Consider the following 15767-nt stretch of genomic DNA (forward strand, 5'->3'; position numbering starts at 1 on the left):
AAAGAATATTCTATTAAAAATAATTTAACAATCAAAGTCTATTCTCTTTTATTCACATATATTTCATTAATCCAGTAGGTATTGCATCTGACCCTTCAGAGGTTTCTTGCCTCAGTAAACTAATAATAGTAAATTGTTGACAAAGATATTGTGAGATGCTGGAAGAAAAAATTGAGGGGAAACTTTTTGTATTCATGGTTACCTTTTTTGGGTCTAAGTGGTAAAACAATCTCCTAGTCAAAATTAAGTTAGTCTCTACTTAAAAAATGAAGGATTTTTAAAACTGCTATTGGGAATCAAAGGTCTGTGTCTCTGTCTGTTGAACTTAATTGCTGTATGGTTTAATGGAAAGGCCAAAGGCTGGTGAATTTAAACACTTCAAAGTAGCCAAAGATTAAAGTGAATTAAATTTAGTGCCTCTGGGATTTTTGATACATGTTCCAAATTTGTTTTTAATGACATAATTGTCCCACATTACATTTAAAATTACATCATAGTGAACTAGTTATGTATGCAGTTATACTAACAGAAACCAATTCCAAATGTCAAAAATATAAGTGAGGACAACTGTAATGTTACCATTAAGAAAGTGGAAGTTGAAAATAGAAAAGAAACATTTAGGCTGAATGTAAGGTCTTTCTATGAAATCTTTGAATAGAAAAACCTGGAAATTATATGTATAGTCTTAACAGTGCATTTTCAACAGCATTTAAAATCATTTAAATACATTTTCCTCAAAGTACTTTTCACTAACTTTAGTGGAAAAAGTTAGCTCCCAATCACACCAATGAGAATTGTGTTAAATAAAATTTGAGAACATCCATCAAGAAATAAGTTACTAGTTATATGTAGAAATGGTTATATTTCATATTTTAAAAGAACAAGGGATGAAATTCAGTGTTCTTGCTTCTATTAGACTTCTTTATTCTTTAACTAGAAGTAATTGTAATATTCTCTTGTCTCTGGGGCTTTCCTTTCTACAATTAATCATCTTTTCTTCCACATTTCCCCTCCAAATGATTATTCCCCTTAGCCTTTAAACAGCTGACGTTAATTCATACTATTTTACCGTCACAGCTTTCAAAACAATGCCCTGCCCTAGCTTAGCTTCACAAGCCACTCCCTTTTTCTTGAAAAGAAAAAAAAAAAAAGGTTAATGAAGTATTTTTGCTATTACTTTGCCAGAAGGTGCTATCATGTAATCAGGAAAACATCTTTGTTATACAAATAAGCGTCTTTACTTTTATCAAACTTTCAAATTCAAAACACAATGTTTACATTCCTTAGAATGATAAACATCTATACTTCAAAAGTAGCAGTTTGTTCATTTCAAACATTTGGAAGACTTGGGTCCTAAAGCCTTTATTCTTCATCCTCTGACTCTACAATCTGTGTTGTTGATCATCAGAACCAAGTAAGAAACTGTGAGTCTCACCAAGCTACACCACGAGCGCGGGCAGAGGTATCGCTTTCAAAACATGTCATTCATCTTCACATTTAAAGGCAGTCTATCCATATATCCTTTATAAACATCGTTAAATATTGGTGCTTAAGACTTCAATCATATGCGGTAAGCTTTCCAATTTATAGGCAAAAGAGGGGTGGCAAACGCGCCCTTTTCTCAAATTTATTTACGAAAGCAAAAGCCGGGCTGATTATTGATACCTGAGAGTTTGAAGTTGCCATTTGCCGAACATCTATTAGAAAACCGCTTTTGCATTACAGTAACCGACTCCTAGCCAAATCAGGTGTAAGGAGGGTGTTTCCCGTGTCTATAGTGACAAACGAGTTACCAGACGTCCTTAAGTAAGACTGTCAAACTTCTATGTTTACGCTTTTGAAAACCCAGAAGGGAGAGGACGGGGCACAGCGAAAAGTCAGGTCTGATTCTTATAAAGGATGTCTGGTGGGGAATGAGACGCTCACCTGTACACAACTGAGGCAGGCAGGTCTTCCCCGGGTGTCCTCACTGGGGGAAGGCATGGACATCGATAGACCTTTGTCCTCTGAACTGGAACACGGGGGTGGGGGGTGGGGGTGGGGACGACTTTCTAGAAGTAGTGCAGGCACCTGCACCACAAAAAAAAAAAAAAACCTGCAGACCGATTTTGTCTTCAGTGATTGGTCTTGGCTTAGAGACCCTCTAGCTCGGGGAGAGGGGCTGTCGCTCCAAACCTTAGCCTCCACCCCCGCAGGGCTGGGGGAAGGGGATGACCAACCACTCTAAGAGGAGTTAGGGACTTGTGTCTTTCTCAGTTGGATCCGAACGTCCTCCAGCTCTCTGGTCGGGCTCGCCCCAAAGGAGGCGAGCCGGGCCGGGGTGAACCCGGGCTGCGGCGAGCGCAGATCCCGCCTTTGCTCGGCGCCCCTGCCGCGTCCGCACCGCCACCGTGAGGCCGAGCAGGGGACCGTGCCCTGTGGCGGCAGCGGCTCCGCGCTCCGCTCCGCACCGCCCCGGCCGCCGCCGCGCCGGGTACGGGCGGGTGGATTTTTTTTTTTCTCCCCCCCGTTTCCCCTCTCTTTCGCGCTCTCGATCCCGTTCAGCGGGAGAGCCCGCGGAGCCATAGAGGGAGCGAGGGAAGGGGTGGAGGTGGCGGGAGGAGGGGGGGAGGCCGGAGGGGCGGATCCTGCCTGGGGGCTGATCCCTCCCTCCCCTCGGCCGGGCTCCGTGGCGGCAGCGGCGGCGGCGGCGGCGGCTCCATTCCCCCTCCTCCCCCGGGAGTGGCGGCGGCGGCGGCGGCGGCCGGGCCGGGGCCCCAGCGCGGGCCGGGAGGGGGCACGGCGGTGGCCGCGGAGGCCAGCGCGGGAGGAGGCCGCGCTCCGCTCCCCGGGCCGCGCCAACCTACTAGACGGCTGGCCCGCCCGCGCCCAGGGGTCCCGAACGGTAGGGCCGGGCCGGCGGCTGAGGTAACGGGGGCGGCAGTGGGGTCGGACGGAGCGGGGGCGAGGGCAGCAGGGCCTACAGAGACCAGGGATTGAGCGGGGTGGGGGAGGGAAGCGAGGGGCTTCCCGACAGGGACGAGGGCGGCGCGAAAGCTCTCTCCTGGAGCCAGGGTGGCGGCGGGGAAGGAGAAGGCGAGTGAGGGGGGGAGCTGAAAAGCGAGGACCCCCTCCCGCAGCCGCCATCTTGTTTTCCCCCCGGTCCTGGAAGCCAAGCCACCGAGCCCCGCCCCCGCCACACTCTCCAATTGGTCAGACCAGAGGAGATTTCCACCCCCTGAACGTCCCTTGGCCCCCCAGTTCCTCTTGACGGGTAGGTGAGGCGGCCAATGGGCTCTCGCCTCTGCGCCCCGCTCGTTCGCAGGCGCTAGCTTTCTCTGTCTGAGGGTCGGACTCCGCGTCAGTCTGTCTGTGGCGCGCTCGCCCCCTCCCCTCTGGTGAGGAGATGTTATTTTTCCTCCTTTCTCCTCTGAAGGATCAAGATTCTTCTGGAAGAGGTGCCCCTTTAAAGGGGCAGGGAGCCTTGGCTGGGGTTCTCCCTTGTCTCATGAGTATTTCGTGTGGGGTGTAGGGGCAACAGTCTAGTTGCAGAAGCTCGTTCTTCGAGGACCTGTGTGGGGTGGGCGAGGTGGGGCTCAGGGGGTGCCAGGTAGACCTCTGAGGGTGTTGGGAGGTATTTGAAGCTGTATATGTGGGAACGGCTGTGTGGGATGAGAAACTCCCGCCAAAAAACTAGACTGTAAGCTCCTTGCGGGCGAAACTCCTTTTCCTCAGCCGCAGCCCTTCCGCCTCTGGAGTTTGCCCCCCAGCGTCTTGGGTAGGACAACAGAAGTCTCTGTAGATATTGCCGCCTGGCTGAGAGAGACCCGAGCTACGAGTTGCCCAGGAGGTAGCGAATAGCGGGTAGGGAGGGGGAATATACCGTGGCTTTGACAAAGGAGGGGCTTCATCTGCTCTCTGGGCCATTTCGAGTTAGTACTGAGGTAGATTTTTACTCTGCAGGGGTCCCCACGCCCTCGAAGGAGGGGGGGGGAGGGTAATAAAGCAGGTCCGTTAGCCTGGGCTGCCCCCCCCAGGGGAGCTGGCGTTTGTAAGGCAAGGAGTGGCCAAGGGTCCCTGGAACCTGCACAGAATTGCTGTGATGATTCTCTTTCCTTTGGGTCCAAATACAGTTTGTGCTTGCCTGGCACTGTGTCTCAGTAAAGTTGCTTTTTGTTTGTTTTTGTTTCAGTCACACTTTGGGATTCAAAGGCATTTTGAGTAAGAATGGTAACAGTACTTTTTAACAAGTAGCAACCCTTGAGAGATTTGTTTTACTAATTTCATTTTACTGATTAAGTAGAGAGGCACAGAACGATTCAGTGACTTTCTTGGGGGTCACACTGGGCCAAGATTAGAATCTGGACTGCCTCAGAGCCTGTTTTTGTACCAGACCATGGCATCTCTGTGGTGTACTTACGTCCTAGTGAGAGGAGTTGAGCAGATCAAAAGATCTGGGTTTGAATTGTAGCTTTATCGTTTACTAGCATTGCATGGAATGATACCTTTTTGGGATTCTGTTTCTTCATCTGTAAAATGGGGATGAGGATATCTGTTCTACCTTCCAAAATAGTTGTGAACAGTATTAAAAGCAAAAGGGCTTTGTAGAAAAGTGTGTTACATTGTCATCGCCATTTCCACTTTATAAAGATGGTAGATCTTGCAACCAAAGTGACAGATTCTGTTGTCTCCTTAAAATCATTTCCTTGTTCATAGCATTCCGAGTCTCTGCTTATACCTCAGAGCATCATATCCTCAAAGGTCTTTTCTAGCACTGATGGCCTCGGTAATTGCGACCACAGCTCCTTCTGAGCTTCTCATAATTCTCTCCATCCCAGAAAACAATGTGAGAAGAATTTACAGCTTTCTCCTTGTTGCACAGAGGTAGACGAAGTATTTTGGGAGAGAGGGACTTTGAGGTAACAGATACATTGAGAGTTTACATCAGATATTACCTTCATTATCTTGGCCTTGGGTCCGGTGAGAGTCCCATATAGGCTACTTGAGGCCACTCCCAGAGCTTCCAGGTTTTCTGCTTAGAGATGTACTAGCCAATGCATCATGAATGCTGCCTTTTGCAGAGAATACCCTGCACATTGTAGTTTGAAGTGCTTAGACCACATGTAGTAGACATTTCAGGTGCCTTCACCCCCTTCACCCCTGAGTGTGATAAGGGGATAGGGTTTCTGATCATGGTAAGATCAATTGGGAAAGGGCACTAGACCTATGATTTTTGATCCCTCATGGGGCCACTGTTCATGGCTTTACACTGTTCATGCGTAGAGCTTATAAGTGGATGCTATTCTTGTTTACTCCTTTCCTAAGAACCACCACCCCCTGTTTTCGTAGTTGGCTGTCCCACAGCCTTATGTACATTATTAGAACGTTAGCTCTCTCCCCATGTTTCACTGTAGTGATCTGTACTTTTCTGTCCCTTCAATCAGACAGAGCTCCTCAAGGGTAGGGATCACGTGTGTTTGGTTTCTCGTTTCATTCAGCTAACACTTGTTGGAGATACAACAGGGAACAAGACAAGCAAAAATCCTTCCCCTCATGGACCTTACATTCTAGTACTGTGCTGTGCTAAGTCACTTCAGTTGTGTTTGGCTAAGTCACTTCAGTTGTGTCTGGCTCTTTGAGACCCTAAGGACTGTACCCCGCCAGGCTCCTCTGCCCACAGGCTTCTCCAGGCAAAAATACTGGAGTGGGTTGCTGTGTCCTTCTCTAGGGGATCCCAGCCCAAGGATCGAACCTGCATCTCTTATATCTTACATCTCCTGCATTGACAGGCAGGTTCTTTACCACTAGTTCCACCTGGAAAGCCCACATTCTAGTGGAAGGAAGAAAATATGCATGATAAATAGGTAAATTACATAGCACAGAAAAAATTGGTGAGTGTAAGTAGCAGTGAAAAACAAAGCAGGGTGAAAGATGACTGATGGGGGAAAGGGATTTGCAGTTTTGGGTAGAATGGTCAGAGAGGGAGGGACTCACTGAGAAGCACTGTTTATGGAAAGACTTGGAAGAGGTGAAGGAGCAAGCCATTGTAAATGATGCCTGAGGGGTAGGGTGTTCAGGCTGAGGAAATAGCCAGGTTGCTCAGTGGCCACCTGCTCAGAAGGAATGGTAAATGAGTGCGTAGATGCCTAACCATCCAGCATGCATGGATCCATGGATCCAGCATCCATCCTAACCATCAGTCTCCTGGCCTTCTCTCCTTAGGTGTGTCTCATTGGTTCCCAGGTGCCATGAGGAAGCCTCGCAGGAAGTCGCGGCCGAATGCCGAGGGCCGGCGCTCCCCGTCCCCCTATAGTCTGAAGTGCTCACCCACTCGGGAGACCCTGACGTATGCCCAGGCCCAGCGGATTGTCGAGGTGGACATCGATGGACGCCTGCATCGTATTAGCATCTATGATCCACTCAAGATCATCACAGAGGATGAGTTGACTGCCCAGGATATCACCGAATGCAATAGTAACAAGGAAAACAGTGAGCAGCCTCAGTTCCCTGGCAAGTCCAAAAAACCCTCATCCAAGGGCAAAAAGAAGGAGTCCTGCTCCAAGCATGCATCTGGCTCTTCCTTCCACCTCCCGCAACCCAGCTTCCGCATGGTGGACTCAGGCAGTCAGCCAGAAGCACCCCCACTGCCTGCTGCTTACTACCGCTACATTGAAAAGTCACCTGAAGATCTGGATGCAGAAGTCGAGTATGACATGGATGAAGAGGACCTCGCCTGGCTGGACTTGGTAAATGAGAAGCGGCGAGTAGATGGGTACAGTTTGGTGTCGGCAGACACCTTTGAGCTGCTGGTGGACCGGCTTGAGAAGGAGTCATACCTGGAAAGTCGCAGTAGTGGGGCCCAACAGTCACTCATTGATGAAGATGCTTTCTGCTGTGTGTGCCTGGATGACGAGTGCCACAACAGCAACGTCATTCTCTTCTGTGATATCTGCAACCTGGCTGTACACCAGGAGTGCTATGGTGTCCCCTACATCCCTGAGGGCCAGTGGCTATGCCGCTGCTGCCTACAGTCTCCCTCCCGGCCTGTGGATTGCGTCCTCTGCCCCAACAAGGGTGGCGCCTTCAAACAGACCAGTGATGGGCACTGGGCCCATGTGGTGTGTGCCATCTGGATCCCTGAAGTCTGCTTTGCTAACACCGTGTTCCTGGAGCCCATTGAGGGCATCGACAACATCCCACCTGCCCGCTGGAAACTAACCTGCTATATCTGCAAGCAGAAGGGGCTGGGTGCAGCCATCCAGTGCCATAAGGTGAACTGCTACACAGCCTTCCATGTGACGTGTGCACAGCGGGCTGGGCTCTTCATGAAGATTGAGCCTATGCGTGAGACCAGCCTCAATGGCACCATCTTCACAGTGCGCAAGACCGCCTACTGTGAGGCCCACTCACCGCCAGGTGCTGGTACTGCTAAGAGGAAGGGCGACTCTCCTGGAAGCCTCAGTGAGGCAGGGGACGAGGAAGGGCTGAAGGAGGCTTGTGAGGAGGAGGAAGAGAAGGAAGAGATAGAAGAGGAGGAGGAAAGTGAAGGGCAGGGTGGGGTAGGTGGCCCCCTCAAGGGAGTGTCCAAGAAGAACAAGATGACTTTGAAGCAAAGGATCAAAAAGGAGCCAGAGGAAGTGGGTCGAGACACGACCTCCACTGTCCCCATGGTCACTGTCCCACGGATACCCTCTTACAGGTGAGCTTACCCAGAAGATCTCCCTGGGGATGCATGGTTTCTTCTTGGGCTGGTGTTGGCCCTGAGCCAGACCTCCTTACCTAATGTTGGTGAATTCCTGTTCTCTTTTGTGCTCTCAAATTTAGACTTCTCCTTTGGACCCTGGGCTCGCCCAGTCTGGTTTGTGGTTTTGATTGTGCCCTTCAAAGCAATGTATTTCCTTTGGTTCAAGGTGAGACACACACTTAAGTTCTTAGAAACCCAGGCGACAGGATGTCTAAGGTAATATTTCAGCTGGGCACCAGTGGCATTTTCGATAAGAGGTTACTCATTATTAGGACCATCCCATGCGTTTCTTGATGTTTAGCGTCCTTGGTCTGTGTGAGTGTCATTCGCATCCCCTCCCTAATTGCCTCATCTTTGTGACAACCTCAGATGCTCCCCACATATGTTCCTGGTAACCTTATGGGGATTGAACCTCTGTTTCAAAGGGTCAGTATGGGTATTTGTTGTCCAGAAAGCTCCATCCTGGGAATGATGGGAACTTTGTGTAAGAGGGTTGTTGTATGGGGAAGATATGTTGTGTCTCCTCCTAAGAAACTTTTAGATATGGAGGAAAGATCAGTTCTGCAGTATAACTAAGAAACTTTGGCTCCCACCAAGCCTGTTTTAAGTCATCAGAGAGGTATCTGGAGCTGTTGGAGGGATGGGAGCTTGGCAGAGAAGCAAGAGACAGGGAAGACTTTTCAGTGGAGGCTCATCTCATTATTGATGTTCATTAAAAAGACTACAGTGTTAGAGCAGGAAGGAGTCTTGAAGATTATTCATCTAACATAGTCCTTGCACCTTCTCCCACACCCCCAGATGAAGAAACTGCGGCCACAGGAGGTAAAGTTGTTCACTCCTTTATTCATTCAACAAGATGTTTATTGAGCACTTACTATATGCCAAGTCCTGTTCTAAGGGCTGGAAGGAACCAAGGGAAAGTGACAGATCCTGGACCACAAGCTGGGGCTCATGACACCTTTAGGTTCTGTTCCTGTTGTCTGTCTGTCTCTCTTTGTGTAAGGGACAGGGAGAAAGGAGTACTGGTGGGCAGCGGAGAGTGAGGAGTTTGCAGAAAGCAGGCAGCCAGACTTGTCCATCTGGAAAGAAGACAAGAGAAGAAGACAGAAGACCCAGAGGGAGAGGCTCTTGTGAGCCATGACTGGGGTTAGATTTAGTCAACAGAAAATGGACCTTCTAGTCACAGAGCTGTTCTAGGCTCCCCGCTTCTGTTAGGTGAGTGGGTCCATGCTTAGTCCCCTGGTGGTTATGCCCTGGGACTAGACTTTTTGGTTGTCAGGTGTGCTCTTGTAGGTGGTTTCTTGCAGGGTCCAGCACTACACGCTGATTAAGAACCAGAGAGACCTGCATTTGAATCTTGAGCTTCTGTCACTACCAGTATGATCTTTGGCAAGTCACTTAACTTCTTTCAGCCTTAGTGTATTTATTTGTAAATGAGCCTACTACCTCAAAGGGTAATTGGGAGAAATCGGTAAGATAGTATAAGTAAAGCACTCAGCACAGTGCCTGGCAAATAGTAAGCGCTCAATAAATGGTGGCTGCTGCTGCTACTGCTATTTTATTATTATTCTTTTTCCCGCCTGCTATTGGGACCCTCCATGGCCAAGAGGTTGTAGAGGGTGGGGGCTGCCTGCATCTGGGCAGGTGTGCTTGGCATGGGTGTTGGTGGGGGAGCTGTTCTTTGGGGAAAGACCTAGGCCTTGATTTTGTCAGCTTGGCTTTGGGGCAGGGATGTCTGACCATGGAAAGGCGCAAGGCCTAGGTGAGCAATGTCCAGCCCAACATGAATATACTTTTTAGGTTCCACCTTGTTTAGCCATAGTTATCTTCCTTTCAGTGGAAGTGTGTAAGTGAGAGGAAGAGAATCAGAGGAAAAGCCAGAGGAGCACTGAGTCCTTGCTTAATCAATTTGGGAACACAATATGGTATAGCAGAGAGATCATGGGTTCAAATCCTGCCCAACTTCACCATCTTATTAGCTGCGTTAGTGGCTTCAACAACGTATTTAGCCTCTGTTCTTGAGAACATTTCCATCATTTGAAACATGGGAATAATGTGACCCACCTTGCAGTCTGAGCATTATTGTAGAGATTATGAACTTTCATTAATGCCTTTCCTACTGATTCCCACCCCCACCCCCCACCATGTGTTATTGGCTTAAATCCTGACCTCCAGACTTATCTTTGGGGGTAGTTGAGCCAGCTAAATTTTAAAATTTTACTTTTATACAACTTTTAAAGATTACTTTTTACTTACAATTATTACAAAATATTGACTATATTCCCTGTGTTGTACAATATATCCTTGAGCCTATCTTATACCTGATATTTTGTACCTCCCATTCCCCTGTCCCTGTATTGCCCCCCACTCCCCATACACACACTGGGAACCACTAGTTCGTTCTCTTGGAGTCTGCTGCTTTTATGTTCACTAGTTTGTTATATTTTTTATTTATTTATATTTTTTGGCCATGCCAAGCAGCTTGCAGTATCTTAGTTCCCTGACCAGGGATTGAACCTAGGCCCTTACAGTAAAAGCACTGAGTCCTAACCCCTGGACCGCCAGGGAATTCTCTCATATTCTCATAGGTTTTAGATTACACATATAAGTGATATTGTATACTATTTAATTTTCTTTGTGGAGCCAGGTAAATTTTCAGATTCTCCATCCTCTTATGTCTTTAGATTCTTTTTTTTTTTTTCCAATTTAGTTCAAAATTAGGCATTTTTAGGCTGCTGAGTTTTAATGAAGAACCAGAGGTCAGACAACTCCAAAGGGTTGCATTTGGGTTCGAGGGCAGTAGCCTGCTATATTCCTACTAATTTTCCTTCCAGCTTGGCTATGGACTACTCCCTAGTCTGATGGGACCCTTAGCCACAGAGGGGCAGGAAATAGTGACTACATTGCCCACAGCTTACTCAAGTTCCTGTTCTCTTTTGCTGCCTTTATCAAGAAAAGAGTGAGGGTGTTGGGACACAGACCTATGTCTTAGGAGTCCAGGACTAAAGGGTCTGGGTTCCTGGGGGAGGGTTCTTTTGGAACCTGCAAGGCAGGAGGTGGAAAATCAAGTGAAATATCTTATGCTGAATCTGAGCTGCTTAACTTTGCCTTCCTTTTCAAGCCTTTCTCTGAGGTGAGGCATTTGGCCACTTTATTCTATCTTTCTCTACCAAGTTCTGAAATGAACCACTGGGCCTTGATAGGAGGCTGTAATCCGGGCTGCCCACTGACCCTGTCTTTCACTTCCCTGTGCCTCTACTCAAGGTTGAACAAGATCTGTAGTGGTCTCTCCTTTCAGAGGAAAACCCAGTTCATGCAGCGGCTTCACAACTACTGGCTGTTGAAGCGGCAGGCACGGAATGGTGTCCCCCTCATCCGGCGCCTGCACTCCCACTTGCAGTCTCAGAGGAATGCTGAGCAGGTAGGTGAAGTGGTGATTTGAGGGCAGTGGAGGGAGGTGGAGAGTGATGAAGGAGAAATGGTGGGGCAGTGCTCCCTGAGCCCTCTGTGGAGCCTTTGCCTGTAGCCTTCACCCCTCTAGGTGGTCCACCCCAGGAGTGACCTCCAGCATTGTAGCGCTCCTTCCAGATGAGAGGCTTGGCTTGGAGCAAATTCTAGGGGAGAGTGGAGAGCAGGCCCAACTTTCCCTGTACATGGGGAAACCCCTTTAGATACTGCAGAAAGGAAGAAGTGGGCTGAGTGTGAGTCAGGTGACCATGATATATGACTTAGGAAAAGGCATACTTTCCTTAAGACACTATACTGCCATCTGCCAAAAAAATGTTCCATAAGAAATACACAAATTAACCATCTAAGTTGTAACACACAGCCTGCCCAGTTGGGTGGCCTTGTAGACATTAGCAGCTGGAGTCGCTGCATGTTCAGTGTTTTCCAACATGGTGGAGGCACCCTGAGAGATTTTTTAAAAGCATATTTGGTTCTCTCTCTCTCTTCACTTGTTTCATTACTTCTGCCTTAAAATATTCCTACACCTTTATCCAGAGACAAAGCAAACCTTCCCATGACTCTGATGCCCTCTGTTCTGTCTGATTTCACTTTTGCCTTTTGTAACTGAAGTCCTGAAAGGGAAGTGTATATTTGCTCTCTCCTTGAAATGGTCTGCTTGCTCCCCTGTAGCTTCTTCGAGAACAATAGTGACACCCTTCCAGCCCAGCAAGGCTTCCCTCATATTCTCTCACCTTATAGACTGTTGGACGACATTTGACACCACAGTCACTTTGTCGTAAAGCTTGTTTGTGACACCATTTCTCACCTCCTCTACCCCTCTGAATGCACCCTCTGCTGATCCCAATTCTTACTCCTTAGTGGTAATATTCCCAGGGGCCCTGCTGTCTGCCTGTTGGCTTGGAGAGCTTGTCCACTGTTGTAGTTGTTAATAACTGTGTGGCTGTAGCTCCAGGTTTCTTGTCTTGTCCCCTTTCTTTTTTTTGGCCCTCAGTCTCTCTGGGGCAGAGGAAGTATAGATGTTCATGCATATATTGTTTCCTGTATGTCAGATATTGGAAACTTGATTCAGTATCTTCCTTCGTCTCCATAAATGTATTTCTGTTGTTGATATGGAAGCTTCTTCCTCCTGACCTCAGACTAACACTAACCTTGGAGTTAGTGTTGGCTCTTCCCTCCATTAGGAGCTACAGTTAATCATCCCCCAGTCTGTTTCAGGGGGTTAATCAGTGTATGGCCCTTTATCTCCATTCTACAACTACTCTGCTCACCTATGCCCCCTTAATTTCAGCAGTAGCTTTCTAGGTGGTCTCTAGCCTCTAATTCTTTCTTTGCTCTACCACTGGTACTGCCTTATTCACTTAACTATTTTCCATCCTGTCATTTCTTTTTTTCCAGAATATATCCCCCCACCCCCCCGCCCCCGCCCTGCTTCAGGCAGGCTACAGCTAAGGTTTTTTGCCTGGCATTTGAAACTTCTTGCTAGTTGGATTCTGGGTCTTCCTTGGCTTGTGTGGTTCTCCAGTTCCTCTGCTCTGGCTGGCCCATTTTCCTCTACAAGCAAAGACTCACTGATTGTGCCTTCATACTTGCACTGTGGTCCTTTCAGTTCCAAAAGAGGCCTTTCTTACTGCTTTGTTCATCCATGTCCATCGCTGCATGTGAAATCCTAGTAAGCTTGTTCATGCCAGGAATTCCTGACCTGAGCCCCACCCATTGAGATCTTCTCTATTTTATATCTTCTCAGCATTTTATATTCAGTTTATCAGATCAGTTTTTGTTGGCTTTATGCTGCTGTGTCCTTGTGTATCAAACCCTGGGCCTCACCTACATTGTAGTTTTTCTAGGCAAGAATCACATGTTTGATGATGGTGGTAGTGCTGGTATTTTAAAGTATGTTGAAGTCAGTAAGTACAAGCTTATGGTAAAAACTTGGCTTTGTTTTCTAGCCAAGTTGAGGCTCTAGGGTGAAATTCTTTCCACCCTGAGGTGTCTATTAGTTTGCTTCTGAAATTCTTTCCAGTCCTGAGGATGCACAGCTGCTCTCTGGTGTCCCTGGGGGTAGGAAGGGGTAGTCCCATCTCTCCCCAGCAGTGGTGGTTGTGCTGTAGTGAAGAGACAATGTCATAGGACTGGGGAAGCACAGGAGGAAGGCATGTGATGGAAGGGGGTGAAAAGGCTTTCTAGAACCGAAGGTCCAGGAAGGGCATGGGGCTTTTACCTGCAGAGTGCCTGTGAGGCTGGCCACGGAGAGGACTTTGGGCAGGAGGAACGCCCACAGCTCCTCATTCTTTTCCCTACCCTCCTGCAGCGGGAGCAGGACGAGAAGACAAGTGCCGTAAAGGAAGAGCTGAAATATTGGCAGAAGCTCCGGCACGATTTGGAGCGGGCACGGCTGCTAATCGAACTGATTCGGAAAAGAGAAAAGCTCAAGCGGGAGCAGGTGAGGAGGAGCTCCCAGAGCTCTTGTTCAAGATCTTTTTGTCCCCCGATCAGTGTCAGCTTTCTCGCCTTCCTGCCCAGCACTATGGGCTCCAAGCCCTGCCTACTAGGCATTGGGTGTGGTGCTGCTGATGGCTTCAAACTTGGGGAGCTTTTAGCTTCTGGTGGCCTCAAGCATAAGCTTAATATTATATGTCTGAGCCCACCCCTGGAGTTTCTCACTTAGGAAATCTCAGGAGGAGCCTGGCCTTGAATATTTTGGAGAGCTTCTCAGGCCATTCCGATGGGTATCTCTTTTGACCTAGGAGCCTGAGGGTTCTCATTTGACCCTTAAACACTTACAGTCTTTTTTTTTTTTTTAATATCTCAAGTTTCCTTGACTATAAAAGGAGGGTATTAATAGAACCTACCTCATAAGGTTGTGCAGATTAAATGACTTAGTGTGTATACAGAGCTTAGAACAGTGCCTGGCATACAGTAGGACTATAGAAGTATCAGCTGCTAGCATCATTATTGATACTCTTCGCTTCCCTAGAGTGTCTGTTGCAGCACCCTGCATATGACAGTGAGCAAAAACTATTAATTGAATGGATGACGAGCCAAAAGTGTTCTTTCTGGTCCAGGAATAGCAGCTGTTACTTCCATGCTCTGGAGACCCAAGTTAAAGATGTTTTTTCTCTCTTTCTCCAAACTCTGCTTCACCGTTCAGCCCCAGCACAAACCCTTCTCTTGTGGGCTGAATAGCTTGAATTTCCACCTCTGAGACTGGGCAGCTTTTGCTATATGTAAGCATGGGTGGGCATGGAGGATATCTCAGGACCTTGTCCTTATAGTCAAACTGTCTCTGCCGTCCCAGGCCTAGTCCTCCAGTTGAACGTCTCTTCCCATTTCTGGTCCAGAGAAATGTAAGGGGAAAGGAAGTAGACAGGGGATGCAGGCAGGCCTGTTTGAATGTAGTCAAGAGGCAAGAACGTCTCATAGTCTAGTGTGTGGCTTCCCAACCTTTTCACATCAGGGCACACGTGGAAAATAACATTTGTACAGCACACTGGTGCAAATTGTCTGGCTGCTTGCTGCCTGAGTGGGTGATCTTTGCTAGGCCAACCTAAATGTCCCAAGGGCCAATTTGGTGGGAACTGTGGCCCAAGGCACATTTTATGTCATCAGTGTGCCCCTTGGGCTAAGTCAGACCTCGGTTTAAATCCCATCCCTGTTCTTTTCTAGCCAGGTGACCTTGGGTTAGTAACTCCTTGTTGTATTCCTTTCAAACCTTAGATTCCATATTTGTAAAACGTAGATAGTAACAGTTTCTCCTTCAGGGTTGTTGTAATGATTAACTGAAGTAATAGAAGTAGAAAGGCAGTGTGCATAGTAGTCAAAAGCACACACTGTGAATCCCAGCTCTGTCCCTTATTAGCTGTGTGAGCTCAGGCCAGTCAGTCCTTCCATGCCTCAGTTTCCTCTTTGTAAAATACCTCATTTGTACCTATATTGAATGTTGTATGGACTATAAAAGTATTAACTTTTGGTAAGTAAGTTTTGGTACGGCGCTGAATACATGAGAAAGGTTCACAAAATGGTAGCTGTTGATATCATTGTTTCTAAGCTACGTACAGTGATAACTCAAGTCCTGATTAGCTTACTGTCTTGTGAAAATTTTCATCATGACTGATGAAAATCAAGTTATCAAGAAAAAGTTCCGTGCCTCTTTGGGGGGGGATGTCCTGATTTCTCCCCACCTTTCCCACAGATCAAGATTCAGCAAGCTGCCATGGAGCTGGAGCTGATGCCATTCAACGTTCTGCTGAGGACAACACTGGACTTGCTGCAGGAGAAGGATCCCGCACACATCTTCGCCGAGCCCGTCAACCTGAGTGAGGCAAGTTCCCCACTACTTTCTGAGCAATGAGCCCCACCTGAAATGGAAATAGGGTCTGAGTAGGCCAGGAAAGGGTTGGGGCACAGGGTGTACAAAACCTGGGGGTGTCTGGCAAGGCTAGTAGACTGGCTCATGGTGATGGCTCATCAGGGCAGGGTGGTCCAGGGCCCGTTGGCTGTGAATGAGTCTGGCATGGCCAAGCCAGAAAACGGGGAGGCAAGAGTGCCGGTGAAGGGTGCGCCTGTTTGGCTAGTAAAT

General features: G+C 47.9%; 1 protein-coding gene and 1 long non-coding RNA gene across 3 annotated transcripts in view; one reads left to right on the top strand and one right to left on the bottom strand.

Moving 5' to 3' along the window:
* Positions 1 to 2061, bottom strand: part of LOC133059445 (uncharacterized) — a 39856-nt gene extending 37795 nt beyond the window's left edge. Inside the window, exon 1 of the long non-coding RNA XR_009693555.1 lies at positions 1927 to 2061. This is a non-coding gene — a long non-coding RNA (uncharacterized LOC133059445). The remainder of the gene's footprint in view (positions 1 to 1926) is intronic.
* Positions 2062 to 2772: 711 nt separating this feature from the next.
* The window catches only part of BRPF3 (bromodomain and PHD finger containing 3), a 34557-nt gene continuing 21562 nt past the window's right edge, over positions 2773 to 15767 (top strand). Inside the window, exons 1-5 of one of the 2 annotated variants that reach the window (XM_061146539.1) lie at positions 2773 to 2907; positions 6202 to 7678; positions 10988 to 11144; positions 13500 to 13631; positions 15381 to 15509. In XM_061146539.1, coding sequence (XP_061002522.1) covers positions 6228 to 7678; positions 10988 to 11144; positions 13500 to 13631; positions 15381 to 15509 — 1869 coding nt within the window. In that variant the 5' untranslated portion in view covers positions 2773 to 2907; positions 6202 to 6227. Of the gene's footprint in view, positions 2908 to 3817; positions 3830 to 6201; positions 7679 to 10987; positions 11145 to 13499; positions 13632 to 15380; positions 15510 to 15767 lie in introns of those variants that run through there. The other variant, XM_061146540.1, reaches the window with a different exon arrangement.

Source organism: Dama dama, chromosome 7 (genome assembly GCF_033118175.1).
Source record: "Dama dama isolate Ldn47 chromosome 7, ASM3311817v1, whole genome shotgun sequence".
NCBI classification, from domain to species: Eukaryota; Metazoa; Chordata; class Mammalia; order Artiodactyla; family Cervidae; genus Dama; species Dama dama.